At 41.3% G+C, this 19497-nt stretch overlaps 1 protein-coding gene across 4 annotated transcripts in view; it reads right to left on the bottom strand.

Annotated features, from left to right (window-relative positions):
• ZNF558 (zinc finger protein 558) overlaps nt 1-19497 on the bottom strand; it is a 386595-nt gene that overhangs the window by 91300 nt on the left and 275798 nt on the right. For 3 of the 4 annotated variants that reach the window (XM_049881360.1, XM_049881361.1, XM_049881362.1), the window contains one exon: nt 560-808. The exons of the other annotated variant lie outside the window; for it this stretch is intronic. In XM_049881360.1, the coding sequence (XP_049737317.1) occupies nt 560-562 (3 nt within the window). In that variant the 5' untranslated portion in view covers nt 563-808. The remainder of the gene's footprint in view (nt 1-559; nt 809-19497) is intronic. 4 annotated transcript variants of the gene reach the window in all.

Here is a 19497-nt window from a genome sequence, read left to right as displayed (position 1 = left end):
CACCAAGTCCCACATAGGATGCCATAAACAGTCAGGGCCTTCCCCTACAAACACTTGCCTTCCTCATTACTCCATCACACCATATCAGAGTGGAATATACAGTGTTAGAACTGCACTGAAAAGGCTGCAGTGCTTGCGGGAAGCCAAGAACACCATTCGCAGTGATGGGACAGGATGGCTCTGGAGGGCCTAGTGCTCAGTCTCCTCAGCCAGAGCTGCTCTGTCTTTAGACTCTGGTCAGGAGACTGTCATTCAACACAGAGCACCAAGGCCTAGCGTGGGATGGTAATGCCCCATGGTGGCAGCTCTGAGAGTCACACAAAAAGGCGGCCAGAAGCATCCAAATCTTGAAAACCCACATATGTATAGATAAAGTGTCCAGGGACAGTGAAGCAGGGCCTTAGGATGTCTCCTAGAGCTCAGTCCCTTGGTTTCCTCTATCACCTTTTTACCTCACTGAGGAACCGAAGGGCCTGTAGCACACAGGTGGTCCCCGAACAATTTCCATCCAGCCTCACTCTCTCAAGGCAAGAATAATCCAGATCTCCGCAGTACTCACCATTTTCTTGCTCCAGCTTCTGGAAGTCTAAGTAAATGTCCTTTCTAAGCCCAAGGAACCATTTAAGGTAAGAGGGATGGGAGTGGAAGCAGGGTCACTGGGAAGCCTCGAGGCAGACGAATGATGTTTGGTCCATGCAGCCAGTAAGAGCAGTTGAAATCCTTACTTATGATTTACAGACGTGCAAGATGGCTGTCCTAGGTCCCCAGCTGCCTAGACTGGACGTTCTCCCTGTGCCACACACGAGACCTGAAACAGAAGAAGATGAAGGAAGAGAGTGTGAAGTAAGGAGGGAGTGACAGCTTCTCGGCCTATGGTTCTTTTGCTGGGCAGGGGTTCCTTCCAGGCTCAAGGCAATGTGCCACTCTGAGAGCATTTCCATTTATGGCAGAAGAAGCTCCAGACTTCCAGAGCACACAATTTTACTCTTCACACAGATACACAGGCCTCTTCCTTCTGGAAACACAATCACACACAGAGGGATTTACTCATACCAGAGCATGAGAAGCACCTGGCCTTGCCTGGCTGGAAAACATGAACCTGATTTCTTCCAGGGATACAAAGGTCCTAAGTTGAGGTTGATGGTCCTCCTACAAAACTTTGCACCTTGTAGAGCAACACACACACTTTTATTTGATATCAACAAACGCAAATTTTCAGGAAAGATATAGTTTCTCAAACTTGTCAATGGACTCATCATGTTATTGATTTTTCATTATGTCAGTAAAAATTTTTCCTTTGTACTTTGTTTAATTTTCATTCATTTACAGCACTGTAATAGGTGATCAGTATTTTTCAGATGGATCGTGGCCGAAAGCAAAGAATACCAGAAAAGTGTTTCCCTGTGTTTTATTGACTATACAAACGTGTTTGTGTGGATCATAACAAGTAATGGATAACATTGCAAAGGATGGGAAGTCCAGAACACTTAATTCTGCTCATGAGGAAACTATTCATAGACCAAGAGGAACTCATTCGGACAGAACAAGGGGATACTGGGTATTTTAAAGTCAGGAAAGGTGTGCATCAGGGTTGTATCCTTTACCATACTTATTCAGTACATATGCTGAGCAAATAATTCAAGAAGCTGGACTACATGAAAAAGAAGACATCAGGACTGGAAGACTCATTTACAACCTTGCTTGCTGAAAGCAAACAGGATTTAAAAAGCTTACTGATGAAGATCAAAGACTAGAGCCTTCAGTATGGATTATTCCACAACACAAAGAAAGCAAAAATCCTCACAACTAGACCAATAAGCAACATCATAATACTGAAAATATTGAAGTTCTCAAGGATTTCACATTACCTGAACCCACATTCAACACCCACAGATGCAGCAGTCAATAAATCAAATGATATTCCAACAAATTTGAAAACCTAGAGAAAATGGACAAATTTCTAGAAATATACTACCTACCTAAACTAACACAAACTGAGGTAGGAAAAAAAACAACAACAACAACAACACATAACAAAGAAAGATATTGAAGAGGTAATAAAGAAACTCTCAACAACAACAACAACAACAACAAAAAGCCCTAGCCCAGACAGCTTCACTGGAGAATTCTACTAAACTTTAAGAGAAGAGCTAAACATCAATACTACTAAAGCTATTTCAGAGTATAGAAAAGGAAGGAATACTCCCGAACTCGTTCTATGAAGCCAGCATAACCCTGATACCAAAGGCAGGCAAAGACACCACAAAAAAAAGAAAACTACAGACCAATATCCCTCATGAACACAGGTGCAAAAATTCTCAACAAAACTCTAGCCAATAGAACTCAAAATCGTATCATAATAACAATACATCATGACCAAGTGAGAGTCATTCCAGGTACACAGGGATGGTCCAACATTACAAAGTCAACCAACATAATTCACCACTTAAATAAAACTAAAGAAAAAAATCACATGATCATATCAGTTGATACAGAAAACGTGTTTGACAAAGTCCACAACCCACTGCTGATAAAAACTTTCAAAAAGGGAAATTTCTCGACATAATAAAGGGTGTTTATTTATACAAAGCCAACAGCCAACATCATTCTAAAAGGAGACAGAAAGCATTCTCCTTAATACTGGGAACCATACAAGGATGCCCTTTATCACCACTCTTATTCAACATGGTGCTGCAAGTTCTAGACAGACTAATAAGGCAAGAAGAAGAAATAGAGGGCATCCATAATTGACAAGGAAAAGGTAAAATTACCCCTATTAACAGATGATACGACGTTATACACAGAAAACCCCAAAGAATCCACAAGAAAGCTACTAGACGATTTCAGCAAAGTAGCAGGATACAAAATTAATGTAAAAAAATCAGCTGGATTTTCTACACCAATAAGGAGAACTTTAAAGAGGAAAGAACCAATTCAATACCATTTACAATAGCCCTCAAGAGGATAATGTCCTTAGGAATAAATCTAACCAGGGCCATAAAAGACTTAGTCAAAGGAAACTACGAAACACTACTTTAAGAAACCAAAAGACACCTACATAAATGGAAAAACACACTATGCTCATGGACAGGAAGACTCAACATTGCAAAAATGTCAATTCTACCCAAAGCAATCTACACATACAACACAACCCCAATCCAAATTCCAAGAGCATTCTTTAATGAGATAGAAAAACAAATTGCCAACTTTATAAGGAAAAGAAAGAGGCCACAAATAAGTAAAGCATTACTGGAAAAAAAAAAAAAAGCAGGAGGCCTCATACTACCTAATTCTGGAAACTGTTATATAGCCACAGTAGTCAAAACAACCTGGTACCAGTACAACAAACACACAGACAACAACAAAAACAAAGATGAAGGAAACAGAATTGACAACCCAGACAAAAATCCGTCCATCTATAAACAGCTGATATTTGACAAAGGGCTAAAATCCATTAAATGGGGAAAGGACAATCTCTTTAACAAAGGTACATGTATGATCCCCACGTCTGTCATTTTGTCGTATCGTGGGGTCTTGCCTGTTGCTGTGATGCTGGAAGCTATGCCACTGGCATTCAGATACCAGCAAGTTCACACAAGGCAGTCAGGTTTAAGCTGAGCTTCCAGACTAAGACAGACTAGGAAGAAGGGCTGGACTGTCTACTTCTGAAAGGAATTAGCCAGTGAAAACCTTACAAATAGCAGCAGAACACTGGAAGATGAGCCCCCAGGTTGGAAGGCACTCAAAAGACAACGAGGGGGAGAGCTGCTTCCTCAAAGTAGAGTCGACCTTAATGCGGTAGATGGACTCAAGCTTTTGGGACCTTCATTTGCTGACGTGAGAAGACTCAAAATGAGAACAGCCGCAATTATCCGTTAATAATCGGAACATGGAATGTACGAGTTATGAAATCTAGGAAAATTGGAAAGCCTACAAAATAAAATGGAACCCATAAACATCGATATCCTAGGCATTAGTGAGCTGAAATGGACTGGTATTGGTCATTTTGGATTGGACAATCCTATCGTCTGCTATGCCAGAAATGACAACTTGGAAAGGAATGGCGTTGCATTCATCGTCAAAAAGAACATTTCAAGATCTATCCTAAAGTACAATGTCGTCAGTGATAGGATAATATCCATACTCCTACAAGGAAGACTAGTTAGTTAACACAACTATCATTCAAATTTATGCACCAACCACTAAAGCCAAAAAGATGAAGAAAGAGAAGAATTTACCTGCTTCTGCAGTCTGAAATTGATCAAACATGCAATCAGGATGCACTGATAATTACTAGTGACTGGAATACGAAAGTTGGAAACAATGAAGAAGGGTAAGTAGTTGGAAAATATGGCCTTGGTGATAGAAATGATGCCGGAGATTGCATGATAGAATTTTGGAAGGTCAAGTACTTCTCCATTGCAAATCCCTTTTTTCGTCAACATAAACGGCGACTATACACATGGACTTCGCCACATGGAATACACAGGAATTAAGTTGACTACATCTGTGGAAAGACACAATGGAAAAACTAAGTAAATCAGTCAGAACAAGGCCAGGGACCAACTGTGGAACGGGCCATCAATTCCTCCTATGCAAGTTCAATTTGAAACTGAAGAAAATTAGAACAAGTCCACGAAAGCCAAAGTATTACCTTGAATTATCCCACGTGAATTCAGAGACCTCTCAAGAACAGATTTGACACGTTGAACACTAATGACCAAAGGCCACGTGAGTTGTGGATAGACATCAAGGACATCATCCATGAAGAAAGCAAGAGATCATTAAAAAGACAAGGAAGAAAGAAAAGACCAAAATGGATGTCAAAGAGACTATGAAACTTTAACATCAAGCTGCTAAAGCAAACCGAAGAAATGACGAAGTAAAAGAACTGAACAGAAGATTTCAAAGGGCCTCTCGAGAAGACAAAGTAAAGTACTATAATGATATGTTCAAAGAGATGGAGGAAGAAAACGAAAAGGGAAGAACATGCTCGGTGTTTCTCAAGTTCAAAGAACTGAAGAAAAAATTCAAGCCTTGAGTTGCAGTAGTGAAGGATTCCATGGGGAAAATAGTAAACGACACAGGAAGCATCAAAAGAAGATGGAAGGACTATACACAGTCATTATGCTGAAAAGAATTAGTCGGTGTTCAACCACTTTAAGAGGTGGCATATGATCAGGAACCGATGGTACTGAAGGAAGAAGTCCAAACTGCTCTGAAGGTATTGGCAAAAAACAAGGCTCCAGGAATTGAGGGAATATCAACTGAGATGTTTCAACAAACAGATGCAGCACTGGAGGTGCTCACTCGTCTATGCCAAGAAATATGGAAGAAGGCTTCCTGGCCAAGTGACTGGAAGAGATCCATATTTATGCCTATTCCCAAGAAAGGTGACCCAACCAAATGTGGAAATTATAGAACAATATCATTAATATCACATGTAAGCAAAATTTTGCTGAAGATCATTCAAAAGCAGCTGCAGCAGTATATCAACAGGGAACTGCCAGAAATTCCGACCGGTTTCAGAAAAGGACGTGGAACCAGGGATATGGTTGCTGATGTCAGATGGATCCTGGCTGAAAGCAGAGAATACCAGAAGGATGTTTACCTGTGTTTTATTGACTATGCAAAGACGTTCAACTGCGTGGATGATAACAAATTACGGATAACATTGCAAAGAGGAATTTCAGAACACTTAATGGTGACAATGAAGAACCTGTACATAGATCAACAGGCAGTTGTTCAGACAGAACAAGGGGATACTGATTGGTTTACAGTCAGGAAAGGTGTGTGTCAGGACTGTATTCTTTCATTGTACCTATTTAATCTGTATGCTGAACAAATAATCCGAGAAGCTGGACTCTATGAAGAAGAATGGGGCATCAGGATTGGAGGAAGACTCATTAAGAACCTGTTATGCAGATGACACAACCTTGCTTGCTGAAAGCGAAGAGGACTTGAAGCACTTACTAATGAAGATCAAAGACCACAGCCTTCAGTATGGATTATGCCTCAGCATCAAAAAATCAAAAATCCTCACAACTGGACCAATAAGCAACATCAAGATAAATGGAGAAAAGACTGAAGTTGTCAAGGATTTCATTTTACTTCGATCCACAATCAACACCCATGGAAACAGCAGTCAAGAAATCAAAACACGCACTGCATTGGGCAAATCTGCTGCAAAAGACCTCTTTAAAGTGTTGAAAAGCAAAGATGTCACCTTGAAGACTAAGATGAGCCTAATCCAATCCATGGTATTTTCAATCACATCACACGCATGTGAAAGCTGGACAATGAATAAGGAAGACTGAATAAGAATTAACGCCTTAGAATTGTGGTGTTGGCAAAGAATATTGAATACACCATGGACTGCCAAAAGAACAAGCAAATCTTTCTTAGAAGAAGTACAACAAGAATGCTCCTTAGAAGCAAGGACAGTGAGACTGCATCTTACATACCTTGGACATGTTGTCAGGAGGGATCAGTCCCTAGAGAAGGACGTCATGCTTGGTAAAGTTCAGGGTCAGCAGGAAAGAGGAAGACCCTCAAGAAGATGAATTGATACAGTAGCTGCAATAATGGGCTCAAGCATAGCAATGATCCTGAGCATGGCGAAGTACTGGGCAGTGTTCCATTCCCTGGTATATAGGTTCGCTGTGATTCAGAATGAACTTGACAACACCTAACAACAACAACAACAGGTGTAAAAAATTGAAGCAAGATTCGTACCTCATGCCATACACAAAAACAAAATTGAGCCCTGACCTAAATATAAAATCTAAAACGATAAAGATCCCGGAGGAAAAAACAGGGAGAATGCTAGGGTCCCTGATACATGGCTTCAATAGTATTTAATCCATCACTAAAGATGCACAAACATCAGACGAGAAACTAGATTAACTGGGAGCACCTAAAAATTAAACACTTAACGCTCATCAAAAGGCTTCACCAAAAAAGTAAAAGAGAACCTACAGACTGGGAAAAAATTTTTGGCTATAACATATCTGATAAGGGTATTACCTCTAAAATCTACAAGATATTGTAACATATGAACAAAAAAAAGAAAAATAATTCAGTTAAAAAATGAGCAAAGAATATGAACAGGCACCTCACCAATGAAGACATTCAAGCAGGTAAAAGACAATCATTAGCCATTAGAGAAATGCAAACCAAAACTACACTGAGATACCTTCTTGCCCCAACGATGCTGGCACTAATTCAAAAAACACAAAATAGCAAATGTTGGAGAGGTTCTGGCGAGATTAGAACTCTTAGGCACTGCTGATGAGAATGTAAAATGGTACAACCACTTTGGAAAATGATACAGCCCAAGCAAGCCCACTGCCGTCGTGTCGATTCTGACTCATAGCATCCTTATAGGAAAACAACATGGCGCTTCCTTCAAAAGCTAGACATAGAATTGCCATATGATCCTGCAATTCCAATCTTAAGAATATACCCTAGAGAAATAAGAGCCATCACACAAAGGGATATACGCACACCCATGTTCACTGTGACACTATTCACAATAGCAAGATGGAAACAACCTATATGCCCATGAACAGATGAATGGATAAACAAATTATGGTATATGCACACAACAGACTACTATGCAATGATAAAGAATAATGAGGAATCCACGAAACATCTCTCAGAACATGGATGAATCTGGAGGACATTAGGCAGAGTTAAATAAGTCAGTCATGAAATGTCAAATATTGTATGAAACCACTATTATAAGAACTCAAGGAAAGATTTACACACAGAAAAAAACATTCTTTGATAGTTAGGAGAGTGGGGAGGGAGAGGAAAGGGAAATCGCTAACTAGGTAACAATTGTCAGCTTCGGTGGAGGGAAGGAGAACACACATTATAGGGGAAGTCAGCACAACTGTACCAATGCAAAAACACAGAAGTTTCCTGTTGTTGTTAGGTGCTGCCGACTTGGTTCCAACTCATAGTGATCCTATGTACAACAGAATGAAACACTGCCCTGACCTGCGCCATCCTTACCATCATTATCCTTGAGCCCACTGTTGCAGCCACTGTTGTCAATCATCATGTTGACGGTCTTCCTCTCTTTGGCTGACCCTCTACTTTACCAAGCATATGTCTTTCTCCAGGAATGGATCACTCCTGATAATTTCCCTAGACACATCCAAACACTTTGAGGGACTAAGTACCTGGGGCTGGGGACCATAATCTTGGGGGACATTTAGGTAAATTGGCATAACATAGTTCGTAAAGAAAATGTTCTACATCCCACATTGTTGACTAGTATCTGGGGTCTTAAAAGCTTGATAGCGGCTATCTAAGATACATCTATTGGTCACATTCCAACCAGAGCAAAGGAGAATGAAGAAAACCAAAGACAAGACAAACATCAGCCCAAAGGACTAAAGGACCACATGAACCACAGACTCTACCAGCCTGAGACCAGAAGAACTAGAGGGTGCCCGGCTACAATCAACGACAGCTCTGACAGGAATCACAACGGAAAGTCCCAGACAGAATAGGAGAAAAATGTAGAACAAAATTCAAATTCACAAAAAAAGACTTAACTTACTGGTCTGACAGAGCCGTGGGACTATGGCCCCCTGGACGCTCTGCTAACCCAAAACTGAAACCACTCCCAAAGCCCACTTTTCAGACAAAGATTAGACAGGCCTATAAAACAAAAAACAACACACGTGAGGAATGTGCCTCTTAGTTCCATCAAATATAGGAGACCAAGTGGGCAACTCCCGTTGTAAAACAAGAAGGCAGGAGAGGACAGGAACTGGACAAATGGACAATGGGCACCCGGGGTAGAAAGGAGAAGTAAGTATGCTGTCACACTGTGGGGATTGTAACAAATGTTGCACAACAATATGTATATAAATTTTTCAATGAAAAGTCAACTTGAAAAAAAAAATTAACTTGAGCTCTAAACTTTCAACTAAAAAACAATAAAAATTTAAAAAAAAATCAAATTACATACAGCATTGGGCAAATCTGCTGCAAAAGACCTATTTAAAGTGTTGAAAATAAAGATGTCACTTTGAGGACTCAGGTACATCTGATCCTAGTCATGGTATTTTCAATTAACTCATAAGCATGCAAAAGCTGGACAATGAATAAGGAAGGACGAGGAAGAATTGAGGACTTTGAATTATGTCGTTGACAAAGAATACTGAATATACCATAGACTGCAAACAGAGCAAACAAATCTGTCTTGGAGGAAGTACAGCCAGAATGTTCCCTGGAAGCAAGGATGGAAAGACTTCATATTATCAGCAGGAACCAGTCCCTAGAAAAGGACATCATGCTTGGTAAAGCAGAGGGTCAGTGAAACAGAGGAAGACCTTCAACAACATGGACTGACACAGTGGCTACAACAATGGGCTGAAACATAAGTTACAACTGTGAGGATGCTGGGCTGGGCAATGTTTCATTCTGTTCTACATAGGGTCACGATGAGTTGGAGCCAACTGGAAGGTACCTAACGAGAACGAACAATTTTTCCTGTTGATTTTACAATTAACATTTCTTTCTTCTCCTTGGAATTTTTTTTCCTTCGCTCTCAGGACATATCGCCAGCAGTCCACAAGCTTTCCAGAAATATGGGAAGATTCCTGGACACTTTCTTTTTCAAGCTCATGAGAGTCAATCAATCAGCAAATCGGAAATTCGTTAAGTTTTCTCTAAGAAGCAGTCTCCCACCTCTGTCCCCCTTTGTTTCCACCCCACAGCCTCACCCAGTTGACTTCTACTCTATTATTTCTTGGTCTCAGTGCAAATGTTCTCTCTCTCGCGCACAGACTTTAAGCATTTTCCTTTCTTTTATTAATTTCTCTAAAAGCACTAATTTTAATTCATATCCTACTTTCCATGTAATTATTTTCACCTTGTTCAGTGTGTAGAATCTAAAGCCCATCACAGACCTGCTGGATCAAAATGCATATTTCAATGAGATCCCCAGGTTATCCACATGAAATCTGAGAAGCATTCACTGCTCTGTAGCCTGTAAGTCAAGGAACGAGCATTCAATCAACTGAGATAATATGATCAATTGCTCTTGTGTGACCTTTTATGCCATGGTCTTATAACTCCAAGTGACAGGGTGGGACTGTGCAAATAATGCAATTGTGGCCCACCAAGGGGACTGGTCAGTTTTGCCTTAAAAGAGAGTCAATTCCAGAGCACAGAGAGGATCCCACCACTATCAAGGAAAAAACAGCCAGGAGAGGGCAGCGTGTCCTTTGGACCTGGGATCCCTGCGATGAGAAGCACCTGGAACCAGGAGACAGAGGAAGATCAAGAAGTGGGGGCAGAGAAATGACAATAGGAGACAGAGTGGTGGGATTTGTGGCCCACACAGAGAAAACTGAGTGCCTTTGGGTAAGGGGCTTGCTAGTGGAGTAGGGTGCCTCTGGGCGCTTATCAGCACCTCAGTTCTGTGTGGCCACTGCAATGAATTACTGAACCCACCAGAGATGTAGACAGTGTCGTGGGAGGCACGGTTGGTGTCAGAATTGGTAAAGATGGCGAAGAGAGTAGGCATGTCTGACCTCTGCCTCATAGGTATCAGCCTTGGACTGTTGATCTTGATTCTCCTAACTCCCCCTTGTGTTAGAGGAAGTCGGACGCTACCCTCATGCCATTTTTACAGATGCCCTTTGAACCATCAACATCTGAGTTATATCATTCACTACTTTCCTGAGCCACAACCAATCTCCATGTCTAGGCCTCCTCACATTCTTCCTTACTTTGTTCCTAACAAGCTCCCGCCTGATGTCATTCATTCACAGTTGACATTTCCAAAATCTATTTGTAGCACAAGATAACTGGAGTTTTCTGTTTTAAATCACAAATACGTTCTCGCCTATCTCTGCTGAATGCCTCTCAGTGGCTATTCACTGGCCTTTAAAAACCCAGTGCAGACAGCATGGTTCTAAACAACCTGCTGCCATTGGCTCCTCCAATCTGGCTCACGCTACCCCCAACCTACAGTTGGTCTTCTCTGCTTCAATTGCCTCTGACGTTCATTAAGGAATGGATGATACTGGGCTCTCTGCTCCCTCAGAGATTTACAGGCTCACTTTCCCCAACTGAAATACTTTTTCCACCCTCATCCATCTCACGTTATCAGCCCTGCTCAACCATGTATATAGCTAATTCTAACTAATTTTTCTAATCTTCACTTAAACAATTTGCAGTCTAACCTGACTCTCGGTTTAGGTCCATTTATTACAGGTATGAAATGTCCCTGGTTTTTCATTATTTAAAACTGTCTTCCATACCAGATAGTAAATCTGTGGGCAGACACTCTGCATTTTGTTTTTTTGTTCTTTCTAGCCTATGACATTGATCACTGAGGATACAAACAGATTGTCACCTGTTGTACATACTCTTGAGCAGCACTATCTAGGGAAATTTTCTGTGAAGACAGACATGTTTTGTTTCTGCACAGTACAACATGGTAGTCACTAGTCCCATGTGGCTATTCAGCACTTAAAATGTGACTACTGCAACGAAGGAACTCAATTTTTTCTTTTGTTGTTTTTGTTGTTAGGTGCTGTCGACTCAGTTCTGACTCACAGAGACCCTATGCACAACAGAACAAAACACTGCCCAGTCCTGCACCTTCTTCACAATTGTTTTTATGCTTGAGTTCATTGTTGTGGTCACTGCATCAATCCATCTGAATTTTTTCTTTTAGTTTTAATTAATCATATTTGAAATAGCCACAACTCGCTAGTGGGACCACAGCTCTAGTGGGCTCACCAGAAATGTAGGCGACCAATATATCAGAGAGGGTGTGAAAGCTGCCATCACCACAACGCAGAGCTTCACAGCTTTTTGTTTGCTGGAAGCCTGTCACATAGGTTATAGAGCTTATAAAAGTGAAGGTATCATTCATTTCTATTTGGTTATATTTTCGTGACTAAGGTCAACAAAACTGGCAGGAGGGGTACTCTCTGAAAAGGTGACTTTAAAGTGAGACCCGAATTATAAGTATTGTCAGATTCCTATACTTAAAAAATTCTCCTCTAATCAAAGAAAATACCTGATGCCACGGCTGAAAGGCAAGAAAAATCTTCCCACCATTCAAAGTTTTTAAAAAATGTAGTGTGCCTCATGACATGGGGCACCCAGGGAGCCTGATTCCACCCAAAACAATCCTTCCACCAGCATTTCACTGGGCCTCAATTTCACCATACAGATGCATTCCTTAAGGGGTGAAGTTTCTCCATTCTTCCCAAAAGCCCAATTGAACCGCAAATATTCTTTGGGGAAGGAATAATCAGCTAATGCCCTAACAGGATATTTTCTGGAATAAGCCTTGAGGAGTTCTTAGGGTGAGGTAGAGACAGGAGAAGAGAGAGTGGGGTGCCGCTCTAACAAATACCTAAAATGTGGAAGTAGATTTAGAATTAGGTAAAGAGAGGTGGGGCCAAGACGGTGGGGGTAGTAAGATGCTTCTGGTGGTCCTTCTTACAAAAAAGATTTTTAAAAAATAAATAAATAAGTGAATCGATTATGTATAAAAATCTAGGAGTCCTGAACATCAAAGGCAAAGTTGAGGAATCACACTGAGCAGCAGGAGGAGGGAGAGATGGTTCAGAAGCAGCAAGGAGTTGCCAGATCTGACCCAGGGGGAACTGGCACCCTGCAGGTTGGATCCGCTGACGCAAGCACAGAGAGGCGTGCAGTGCAGTTCAGGACACGTCTTCTACATCAGGAGAAACCAAGCTGCAGAGAGTTCACTCACGCCACCAGAATCAGTGAAAAGCTGCCTTTTCGGCAAAAAGGGAACTACATATATTTAATCTACCACACGGACCAAAGAAACACCCCTTTGGAAAAAACTCTCTCCCATTTAACTGACCCCTTCCCACTCCGCACTGGGACCTGAGCTGGCTTCAATGATAGCCGCTTTCCCTGGGCTGGAAGTAGGACCTGTTGCACGTCCTGAGCCATCCTCCCAGCCTTGGAGAAGGAACAAATTAATAAACGTGGAAAAAAAAAATCTGCCAGCTCCCCCAAGCTGGGAACTCAGGTTAGAAACTGCTTTTTGCCTTGGCACAGTCATAAGCAGCCCACGGAATCTGAATGCTTTTCACCCCGGCACAGACCTGTGTGGACTCATTTCAACAGCGTACACCGTCATTAGCACAGTACAACAGGGTATATACCTGAAGTCTAACTTCAACTGTTTTGGCTACATGGTGGAGAGGCAGTTCGTGACATCTGACACCGCTCTGCCTATTAAGCAGGGTCCTTACCTACCCACATCAGAGGTCTGAGGACTGGCGGCTTCACCCACACCACCTAGCCGCCCTTGACAGGGATCCAAGGATGAGTGGTGTCTCCCAGTCCTTACAGCTAACAGCATTGGGTGCCCACAGTCCAGCTTCAAAACCCATCCACCTAGGCGCCCTAGGGACCAGAGACATGCTTTCCTCACATACACTCAGGGGTGGCTCTCAGTCCCCTACCTTGCTCAGTGCGTCACCCCCTACTGCAGCCAGATACCTGCGCCTACACGAATCACCCCTGCTTGTCTAATACTGTAGGTGAGAGCTTGCACCACACACTTGGTGACCAACTACCTGGACACCTGAGCTGAAACCATACAAGAAAAGTAAATGTACTCCGGGTCTCATATACCTAGTAACAGCTCTAACCACCTGATGACAGGATGTTCAAGCTTCAAAGGCACCAATAATTAAACTAGCTCACTGGCGCAGCCTATTTGGGCGTATCAAAACAAAACAAGAAGCTAGGACACAGTAAGCAAACAGAAATACAATAACTTATTGATGGCTCAGAAACAACAGTCAATATCAAATCACATAAAGAGACAAACCATAATGGCTTCAGCAAGCTCCCAAAACCAAAAAAATCAAGAAATCTCCCAGAAGAAGTGAACTTCCTGGAACTACCAGAGGTAGAATACAAAAGATTTAACATACAGAGCTCCTCAAAGGATCAGGGAAAACACAGAATGAGCCAAGGAACACAGACATAGCATTACAGTAATTTAAGGAGATTACAGAATGAGCATAATGACAACTTTAATAGGCTGCAAGAATCCACAGAGAGACAGAAAATAGAAATTCTATTAAGAGAAGTAACCTACAAGTGATTGGAGTACCAGAACAGGGGCGGGGTAACTACAGAAAATACAGACAGGATTGTTCAATTTCTGTTAGCAGAAAACTTCCTTGGTATCATGAAAGAGGAGAAGGTACCTGACCAAGATGCTCATCAAAACCCACACAAGGTAGATCCAAAAGAAAGTCACCAAGACATATTATAATCAAACATGCCAAAACCAAAGATAAAGAGAGAATTTTAAGAGCAGCTAGGGATAAACCAAAAGTCACCTACAAAGGAGAGTCAATAAGACTAAGCTCAGACTACTCAGCAGAAACATTCAGGCAAGAAGGCAATATATAAACACTCAAGGAAAAAAACTGTCAGCCAAGAATTATATATCCAGCAAAACTGTCTCTCAAATATGAAGGCAAAATTAGGACATTTCCACATAAACAGAAGTTTTAGGGAATTTGCAAAAAGCAAATCAAAATTACAAGAATACTAAAGGAAGTGTCCAGTGAGAAAATCAATAACATCAGATAACAACCCAAGACTAGAACACAGGACAGAGCAACAAGATATCAACCCAGATAGGGAAATAACAAAAAATAAATCAAAGCTAAAACACTGAAAACAAGGAAATAGAATTGGTTAATGTGTAGAAGCTGGAAGAGTTTTAACACACCTAGTAATAAAAGCCTAGATTGCCTTGAAGAGACTGTTGGTAGAGTTATGGACATCAAAGGCAATTCTGGTGAGGGCTCAGAAGGAAGTGAGGAGAGCTATACAGAAAGTCTCTATCAGTTTTAGAGAAGACATATGGTACCAGCACCAGAATGTTGCTAAAAATGTGGACGTTAAACATGCTTCTGCTGAGGCATTAAAAAAAAAATGATGAATACATGATTGGTCAATGGAAGAATGGTGATTCGTTTCATGCAGTGACAAAGAACTTGTCTGAATTATGTTCAAACGTTTGGTGGAAGGTAGAACTGGTAAGTGATGAACTTGCGTATTTAGCTGAGGAGACTGCTAAGCAAAATCTTAAGGGGCAGCATGGTATCTCCTTTCCACTTATAAAAAAAAGCAAGAACAAAGAGCAAAGGACTTAAGAAAAAATTGTGCAAAACTAAACAGAACTGAAAGATTTGGAAAATTCTGTTGTACAAACTAAGGATGTGCACCCTAGAATTTTCACCAAGAAAGTGGCTACACAATCTTTTATAAAAAAGATTAAGTCAGTGACTGATGGATCTAGCCAACTACCACAGCAGAAAGCCCATCAGCTAAGACTCAAGGGGACAGAGAAAAAGAACAAAAGGAAAGAACATTGTCTGCCTCTTGGAATTCTACAGGCAGGAGACTGGCCAAAGGAGCTACATCTGTTGTCCTCTAAGAAAAGGACCATCCCTGGAGCAATCCAAACATCAACAGACCTGTTGGAAGGTACACGGGAGGCAGGGCTGCTTCAGTTTCAAAGGGTGGAGTCACAGCCTCCTAGGTTTAAAAGAGTCAGATCTTCACCCACTCAGTTCCGGAGGATGGGCCCGATGCCCAAAGCTGAGGGGGCAGGGCTGCCATGCTCAAAGGGCAGAAGAATGGGGTTTACTGGGGCCAAGGGGGTGGGGTTGCCACTGAGATGGACTAGCAGAATGGGACTGCCCAAAGTCAAGGGAGTAGAGTTGCCACCCCAGTGGGCCCGGAAGGTGCAACTGAATCCCAGGGCTGAGGGGCCTGCACCCGGACACAGAGAGCACACCCAACACCCAGAATCTGGAGGACAGGGACATTGCCCACATGGTCCCAAACAAAATAAGGTTATTTTCAAGCCTTGGGAGCTAATGTAAATTCTTCTGTTGGGTTTTAGACTTGCTTGGTGCCCATTATCCCTATTTTCCCTTCAATTTCTCCCATTTCTAATGGAAATGTCTACCTTGCTGTGCCTGCTCCACCACTGTATTTTGGAAACTGATAACTAGCAGTCTAGATTTCACAGTTCCACAGATGAAGATGCAATATGCCTAAAGTCTCAACCATATTTGATTTAGATGACTCAGAAGATGAGATTTTGATCTTGTAATTGATTTAAGACTTTTGGGATGATGTAATGGGGTGAATGTGTTTCACATGCTACAAGGACATGAATTTTGGGGGGCCAAAGGGTGGAATGTTATGGATTGAATTGTGTACGCCCAAAATACATGTTATAAATCCTAGCCTCTATGCCTGGGATTATAATCCCATTTGGGAATGGGCTGTTTTAGTTACGTGTTTTTTTTTTTTTTTTTTATGAGGCAGGATTAGTGTAGGGTGTATCTTGAGCCAATCTCTTTTGAGATGCAAAAGAGATTAAACAAGCAAGCTAGAAAGCAGAGATGGGGGAAGGGGGATGCCAAGCCACATAAAGATCACCCAAGGGAAGAATTTCAAAGAGATGAGGACCTTCCGCCAGAGCCTGCAAAGAGAAAGCCTCCCCCTAGAGCCAGCAAAATGAATTCGAACTTCTAGCCTCCTGAACTGTGAGAAAATAAATGTGTTTGTTAAAGCCGCCCACTTGTGGTATTTCTGTGTGAGCAGCTCTAGATAACTAAAGGAGTCTTAGTAGCGTAGTGATTAAGAGCTCGGCTGCTAACCAAAAGGTCAGCAGTTCAAATCCACCAACCACTCCTTGGAAACCCTATGGGGCAGTTTTACTCTGTCCTACAGGGTTGCCACAAGTCAGAAACAATTCGAGGGTACTCAACAACAGATAACTACAACAAGGTACTTTTATACCAACGTTCACTGGCATACTATTCAAAATAGCCAAAAAGTAGAAATAACCCAAAGTCTCATCAACAGATGCACGGATAAACAAAACGTAGTATATTCATACAAAGAGAAATATGACTCAGTCATAAAAAGAACTGGTGTCCATAAATGCCAAAATATGCATAAACCCTGAAAACGCTAAGCTCAGTGAAATGAGTCAAACACAAAAGGACAAATACTGTACAATCCTACTTACATGAAATAGCTAGAAAAGCCAAGTGTACAGAGACCGAAGTTTGTTATTAGTTACCAGGGGCTGAACGTTGAGGGAGGAAGTGGAGTTAATGCTTAAGGGGCACTGAGTTTCTGCCAAGGGTGATGGAAATACTTGGAAACTGGTAGTAATGATGGCTGCACATGGTGAAAGTAATTAATGTTACTTAATTGTATATGTAAATACGGCTAAAATAGGAAAAAGTTTTGATATATATATTTTACCAAACACACACAAGAAAGATTAGCATGAAATGAACATATGACACCATTAAAAAATAAAATAACTTAGTTTCTTGGACTCAGTGCATAATTAAAAGGAGGAGAATTTACGTACTACGAGGCTATACAGAAGAAAGTGGGTATTTGAACATTTTGACATCAAAAATTTCATGCCAACCTTACGCTGTACAAACCTAGAGAAATAAAATCACATTTTAGGAACTGCAGTGTGCAAGTGGACTTTTGAAGGTAATTGAACCTTGATCACCTTGCTTGTAATATGAACAAAAAAACGACCATTTCTACTAAAAAAAAAAAAAAAAAACTCGAGAATTAGAACTCTAAATAGTACAAAAAAAAATTACGTTAATGGCATTAGGGTTAGCAATGATATCTCAAACACGACACCTAAATTTAGACACTTTACACTTTTGAAATGACATATGCAGCTGCTCCTTGACTCTTTGGTGTTAGCCGCCCTCAAGTCGATTTCAACTGATGGAGACCACACGTGTGCAGAGTAGAACTTCATAGGGTTTTCAAGGCTGTGGCCTTTTGGTAGCAGATCGCTAGGCTTGTCTTCCAAGGCATACCTGGGTGGGTCTGAACTGACAACCTTTCACCTAGTAATCTTACCATGTGCGCCATCCAGGGAATCCCTGCTTGACTCTTTAGTGTCTATATGTATTTTTTCCTCTGTACAATAATGTGGCTTTTTCACGCCTCCATTCAATAGATTTGATACACACGTATGACCTTCATTCTACATTATTACATTTGGTTTAAAAAGAAACATATTCTCTAGTCATATTACAGATGCCACACATTATTTACTCAATTTAAGTGATACTTCTTTATGTTCGAAATTATAAATTATGACTAACAGTTGCACATTTCACATTTATTTAAGGAGAAGTTCTGTGTAAAATAATTATTACAAAGAATGAGGTACTTTTGAAACACTGTAGTGTAGACTGCCAAAAGAATGAACAAATCCATCTTGGAAGGATAACAACCAGAACGCTCCTTGGAAGCAAAGATGGAGCGACTACGTTTCATGTATTTTGGGCATCTTTTTTTTATTAGGAGTGATCAGACCCTTGAGAAGGACACCACACTTGGTAAACTAGAAGGTCAACAAAAAAGAGGAAGACCCTCAAAGAGATGGATTGGTACAGTGGCTATAACAATGGGCTCAAGCATAACAACCATTGTGAGGATGGTGCAGGCCAGTCAGTGTTTCGTTCTATTGTACATACAGTCGCTACAAGCAGAACTGGCTCCACGGCACCTAACAACAACAAAAACAACAGTGTGGCTGGCCCTCTAGGATCTACTCAAGTATTTTGATTAGTTTTGGGGTCGAACCACTGACCTTTCATTTAGCAGCCGAGCACTTCAGCACCGCACTACCAGGGCTCCTCTTTATTACACATGCCTCCCATTTTGCCCTCATTCCTAATATTCACTGTCCTGACATTGGGAATATGAATGGCTTTTGTTCCAAGAAGCCTCCAATCTACTAAGTATGGTCTTTAGTAGCAAAAGTTCTGGTTCAATCACCAGCATCCAATCTGGCTCAGATCCTGTCTTAGCCAAGCTTTAAGATCTTGGACAAACACTGGGTGTGTGATTTCCATAAATCCCTCATCAGCCACATCACACTTTACCTGCAGAACAACTAGGATTGGCCATATTGTTTCTCACATAATCACTACGAAAATGCATGCTTTAGAGCCAAAGAAATTGCAGGAAATGTGCCTGTATTTTCCTCCTGAGTTTGGGCTAGATATTGGAGAGAGATGTGGCAGTCTGCTTCTGTAAGTTTACAGCCTTCAGAACCCTATGGGGCAGTTCTACCGTGCTGTAGGGTCGCAACCAACCGGAATCAACTTAAGGGCAATTGGGTTTTTTGTTTTTATGATCCTAAATTCACCTACTCATTTCCAACTCATGTTTCTAAATTCTTCGTCTACCTGAAATACCTACAACCAAGTCTGGTCTTTTTTTGTGGGTTAGAACTTTGTTCTACATTTTCCTCTAGCTCTGTCTGGGACCCTTTATTGAGATCTCTGTCAGAGCAGTGGTGGTAGCCGAGGACCATCTAGCTGTGCTGACTCAGTCTGGTGGAGGCTGTGGTAGATGAAAAATCACCTCATA

Source organism: Elephas maximus, chromosome 3, assembly GCF_024166365.1.
Source record: "Elephas maximus indicus isolate mEleMax1 chromosome 3, mEleMax1 primary haplotype, whole genome shotgun sequence".
NCBI classification, from domain to species: domain Eukaryota; kingdom Metazoa; phylum Chordata; class Mammalia; order Proboscidea; family Elephantidae; genus Elephas; species Elephas maximus.
The sequence above is the reverse complement of the archived record's forward strand: the minus strand, read 5'-3'. Positions and strand labels throughout refer to the sequence as shown.